General features: G+C 27.2%; 1 protein-coding gene across 1 annotated transcript in view; it reads left to right on the top strand.

Moving 5' to 3' along the window:
• Positions 1–6,000, top strand: part of LOC113370850 (regulating synaptic membrane exocytosis protein 2-like) — a 49,323-nt gene that overhangs the window by 31,838 nt on the left and 11,485 nt on the right. Inside the window, exon 2 of the mRNA XM_026611532.1 lies at positions 2,883–3,087. Coding sequence (XP_026467317.1) covers positions 2,883–3,087 — 205 coding nt within the window. The remainder of the gene's footprint in view (positions 1–2,882; positions 3,088–6,000) is intronic.

The following is a 6,000-nucleotide window of genomic DNA, read 5'->3' as shown; positions in this document are numbered from 1 at the left end:
TTATAAATCTTATTTATGGGTTTCCTATAAAAATGCAAAAAATAGTAGTTATTATTAAAATCTCTATAATATATATGATAGATTGATGTGCATATGTCTAATAATCATTTTACTTCCAAATGGCGTTTTTTTGAAGGAAACCCCGAAGTCGCTGAACCTCCTATCCCAAAAATTCAGTTAATTATTTATTCCGTCTATTCGAATAAAATGTTTTAGAATCATTCAAATCGGACGCTCCGTTCTATCAAAACGGAATTGCCATTTTTTGCACTTTTTGCCCCGTATCTTCGACGGTTCTCCCTATCTCCCTATCAACATAAATCGAATATTTTGTGGAATCATTCAAATCGGTTGATCCGTGTTCTCGAAATCGTCGATAAAAAATTGTTTCCGCACGAACAGGTACATACATTCCTTTTTCATAAAGAATGACAAAATATTCGGGAGATCTTGAAACGCAATACAAAAGTTTTCATACTCGATTTTATTGATTGTGATTACTATAACTTATCCTACGAGAAGTTTAAAATTGGTTGCTAGCTTGGTTACTACAACGTGTAACAAGTCTATTATTTTTGCAACGTGTTTCATATTATATATTCTAGAACTTAAAAAATGCCAACAGTAAATAAATACAAACATTTAAGTTAGTAGTTACTAAAATATCAGTTTACTAAATTATATTGGAAATTTATATTTTGATATTAAGAATTGGAAAGCACTTGATGATTTGAAATTATATAATATTAATTTAATAATAATATTTATCAAACTTTAATTATCGTAGAAAAACTATTAAAAAACTACCGAAAAATGTTTATTTAATTTCTATGTAAATATTTAATCATTTTTTGTTTTTCTTTCACCTTTTGGAAGATCAAAAAAATAATATTAATAAACTGAATTATATGAAAAATTGATACTAGAAAAAACTTGTTACAACGTTGGAGTCTATAACTTTCATAATGTGTTAAGATTCTGTACTCCAAAATTGAAAAAATGCTAGAAGTAAATAATTCCAAGCATTTAATTTAAAACATCGATAATTTGTAACCAAAATTAATTGGCTATTATACATTTTGGTAAAACATGTCGATGTAATTATGTATTCAAGATGTTCTAATTACGTATCGATTAAATTAAAAAAATATTACTCATGATATATGTACTTTACTTTCTGTACAACCATGAAGTTAATTTTCGAAAAATATTGGAATTAAGTTAAAACTTTTCAATACGTGCGAAAATGACAGAAAAAACTTCAACCATTCAAAATTTTTCTTCGTTATTTTTTTGTTTAATAATTTGCTCTAAAATTGATATTTAATGGCCAAATTGATATATAGTGACTAAATATTACTAGTGCCCATTCTATGCACTATATAGGCATATATTATGCACATACTATACTTATTTTTTAAATAAGCTTACAAGACAAAAATAGCAAATTGAATTGGAAAGATCCATGCGCTTTTCTACGCTCTATTTGCTTTTGCATAAACTTGCGCAATAATCTTTAAGAGATTTACTATTATGGTAAAGGATAAGAATTCACTGAATTTTTTTGAATACTTCACTAATTTTTTGAATTAGGTAACTGAAATTTTAATCTTTGTATCCCTATTCATCACCTTTTTCTAATTATTTATATAATTGTGTACTATTATTCATAGAATTACTATTCCATGTTTATAAAAACAATTATTTATTTATATTAATTTTATTTCATGACAAATATCTATACATATTCATTCAAAAATAAGGACACAATTAAAAAAAATGTAATATACAAATACTGTTTTCTTTATCATATTTTCAAAATTAGATGTCCAAAAGGGTTCGTAACTCTTATACCTTAGATAAATCCATATGGCTAATCTAAGGTTTTAAATAAAATATACATCTATATTTTATATACATACATGTATGTATATGCTGATATTATAATTTTTGTGGCAGTAATTAAAAAGCTGATTATATAATTTGAAATGCCAATCTAAAATTATGTATGTTAATGAAGAATATGAATTGAAGAACTTTACAGTATCTCTCTCTAGTTAAAAATACATTAAAAGAATTCCGTTTTGCTTATAATATTAAAAAAATACACACATATAAGTATTTAAATAGATTTTCAAATATATGAAAGTAATTTATATTACTGAATTTAATAAATATATGTAATACAGTAAAATTATCATACGTAAAAGCGTTTTTCTTATAATTGCCTTTTGGAATGAGAAGAATCGCAAATTTATTTGGAATTATTCAAAATATTTTGTAGTCCAAAACATGCAACAACAATTTTATATTTATATACACATTCTTTTTAAGATCATAAATTTTTATGTTTATTATACCCAATCTTATAATATTATATGAAGTGTCCAATTCTCCGATAAGATAGATAGTTTCGGAAATATTATGGTAATGTTATGTTTAGGGAATATATTGGTATGGGTAAGTAGTCACAAATTACAGATTTATTAAAAAGCTATGTATTTGCTATTGATCAGTCGTTTGTCACATAAAACCTAACTTCACGTATGTGCTATCAAAGAGACATCAGAAAGTTGCACTTATGATAAAATTGCTATTCGACAACTGTGCGTTTTGGAGGTTAGGTTTTATGTGTAAAATGCCTGATTGCACAACAAATACATAGCCTTTTGACAGTTTGTGACTACCAACCCTTACAGTTATACAACCGTAACATAACATTACCATAACATTTTTATTTTATCTGAGAATTGGCCTCTAAGTATTCATAATGAAGTACCTGATTTTTTTTCACTTGTTTACTTTTTACTTTAATATATATTTATTTAAATATTATTACTTTGATGATTTTCTACTAATTCCTCTTTCTATTTATTCTGCAGGAGAAAGCAAGACGAAGTGGCCGTTTTGGAGGATACGATTAGGCAGCGTTCGGAACAGCAGAAGAAGGCCGGCATCGAATTGGACGCCACGTGTCACATCTGCCTCAAGACCAAGTTTGCCGACGGTGTGGGACACGTGTGTCATTACTGTAACATACGCTGCTGCGCCCGCTGCGGCGGCAAGGTGACGCTGCGATCTTCCAAGGTAATTACAATAAATATTGATATATAAGAAACATCTCAGTATAATTCCTATAAAGTTTTGTTGTAAGAAATGTCATAAGAATCTGTTCTATAACAAATGGCCTTCTTGTAGTTGAATGTGGACAGTTCATATTTAAAATTTATTCAAACCAAAATGGAATTAAGGCGTTTTTTGTTATATTTATGTTTCCTCGACGTTTCAAGTAATTTTTAATCCTTTGAGACCAAACTTGAAAAAATAATGTGTGTGTAGGTATGCAAGATAGAGCCAATTTTCAGATGAGATAGGGTTTTTATAAACGTTAAGGCCCTGTAGTTTTACTTTTTGTCGACGTTCTCTCAAAAACGACTAATCCGTTTTCAAAAATTTTAAAGCCATTCGAAAAAAGGCTTGAGATAGAAATTCAGTGCAAACTTTCCTTCTACATTGTTACAATATATCCTGAACTGATTTTTAAAACTTAAAAACCGTCGAAAGGGTTTAGTTAGTAATTATGCAAATTATTTTTTTGGCATTTTAATGGTCTGCAAGAACATCCTGAAATATTGCAGTCCTACAAAAACTACTACAACCACTACAAAAAGTGGTTGAAATATAAAAATTCATGATAGGAACAAAGATTCGCGAATTTAAGAATTGAAAGATATCAATTGATTCGTTTTTAGTGAAAGCGAAAACTTTATTGGATCTCAATTTCTACCTTGTAGCCAAATGTAACTTACACCTAGTTTACAGTCAAAATACCACTTGCACCTAGTTTTTGTTAAAATGCAGGCTCTGACAACAAAAAGTAAATAAAAGAGACAAACCTGATTACATTTGATGGAATTTGCAAAGAAATTTGAAATTGTCCTATAATAAGAAATAGAATTAAAGTGACCTTGTTATAATATATTTTGAAAAATCATGATTTACGGGTTAATTTGTTCAATTTTTTTAGTTATGAATGATTGATATCGGTTCCAATATAAATACAAACAAAAATGATAATTGCATATTTTTTTTACGATTCACAAGTTCAGTGTCAGTGCAGAAGGTCGATAAAATATTTAACATAATATTGTAACGTACAGTAACTATATTATAAAAAATTCGGTTACGTTTTTGGTAAATTTATATCCCAAAAATAAAATATTTGTATATAAATGAATACATTGGAAAAAAAACGATTAAAAATATTGACATATCATGACTCGATTGTTTTTGTATTCTATAAAATTGATGTCACCTCCTACCTCCATATACGTATTACTGATAGCTTTGTTTATTTCTTAATTTTAAAACAATTTTTTCTGTATACGATATTAATATTTTGTTTATGTATATGATTTGTATTTGGTAACATTTAAATTATTTAATTCATTTAATAAAAACAATTATTTTTGCGCGTAATATAATTAATATTAATCGTAAAATAATCTAAAATGAACATTTTTGCATAACTTCACGTTTTTACGTCTTCTGAACATTTTTAAATAACATATATAAATGATTAAAAAAACATCCGATTCCTATTAATGGAAAGGCATGCTGATTAGTTTTTAGCAAAGGCAGAACTAGTCGTTTTTGACATACGGGGTAAAAAGTGCAAAAATGGCAATTCAGTTTTTGAGAACGGAGCGTCTTATTTGAATTATTTATAAAACATTTCACTTGTAACGCAATGAATAATTTATTAAATTTTTTGAAAGGCAGGCCAATGACTAAGGAGATCCAAAGAAAATGCCACTTGGCGATCAGAAATTATCATTAGACATATGCACGTCAAATTACAAGATATTATAAAGAAGTTTCAATAATAAGTACAAATTTTGTTTACATTTCTATGGGTTTCGTAACAAGATTTACAACTTTTACCGTCAGATTGCAACGGTGAAAATATACAAATCTTTCACAAAATTTTAAAGTTTTTAAAAATTTTAAATTACGGTACTAGATGTTACCGCAATTTGCCTTAAGGCACGACGCCATACACCACTTTGATTTAATTCGCATTTTTAAAAGTTTAATTTGCATTTTTAAAAGTTTTATTTTTTAAAAGTGAGTTTGTAATATTTGCTTTGTTCTACAATCATTGTTTCACCTACTACGTTGTTTTCCCTCATCCGTGAAAAATCGTACCATAGCAGATGCATAAAGCACAACTTGTCATGTTAACACAGTTAGCGTAGCGTTTGTGAAAACCCCAATAATTCGGTAATAAAATACCACAGCCTGTTACTTAGCAGTTAGTTCAGCTTTGGAACGACGTTCGTGTATAATTGCATCCACACACGCTATTTTATTTAAAGGCTGGAAAAGCTCCCAGGAAAACATTCGAATCCAGAACCAGAAATCGAGAATGGTGAAAAATAGAAAATTGCATCAGCGGTTGTTCTTATTAGTTATTTAATAATATTTTTTACGAATTAATAAATTATCCTATCATCAAAGAGGAAATGTATAATTCTCATTGGTTTTATATAGATTAATTCATTAAATATTATTACAATTTTGTTAGTAAAATAAATTTTTTGATACACATTAGTGATAATAAGAAATTTCTAAATGTTTCATACTATCATACAATCGCAATTTATATTCTAATTAAATTAATAAGAAGTATTTTATGAAGTAATTCCCATTTATTCATTCAATCTTTTATAATAGTTTATATATAGTATCTTCATGAGCTTTTGAAAGCTTCCAATATTATCTTTAAACCAAAGTATAATTTGGCCTATTTTGATGAATAAGATATATATATATATATATATATATATATATATATATTATATATGTATATATATATATATAAATATATATATTACCGAATGAGAACAATTAAAATTGGATAACATTCCCATTCATACCCAAACTGTTTTTATTCGAAATGAAACAACACGTTAACAAACTCAATCATTTTTTTACACC

This window comes from Ctenocephalides felis, unplaced genomic scaffold (assembly GCF_003426905.1).
Source record: "Ctenocephalides felis isolate EL2017-DRISC unplaced genomic scaffold, ASM342690v1 CF-g0.4_SCAFFOLD_01492, whole genome shotgun sequence".
NCBI lineage: Eukaryota > Metazoa > Arthropoda > Insecta > Siphonaptera > Pulicidae > Ctenocephalides > Ctenocephalides felis.
Note: the sequence above shows the minus strand (reverse complement) of the source record. Positions and strands in the feature narration are given on the sequence as shown.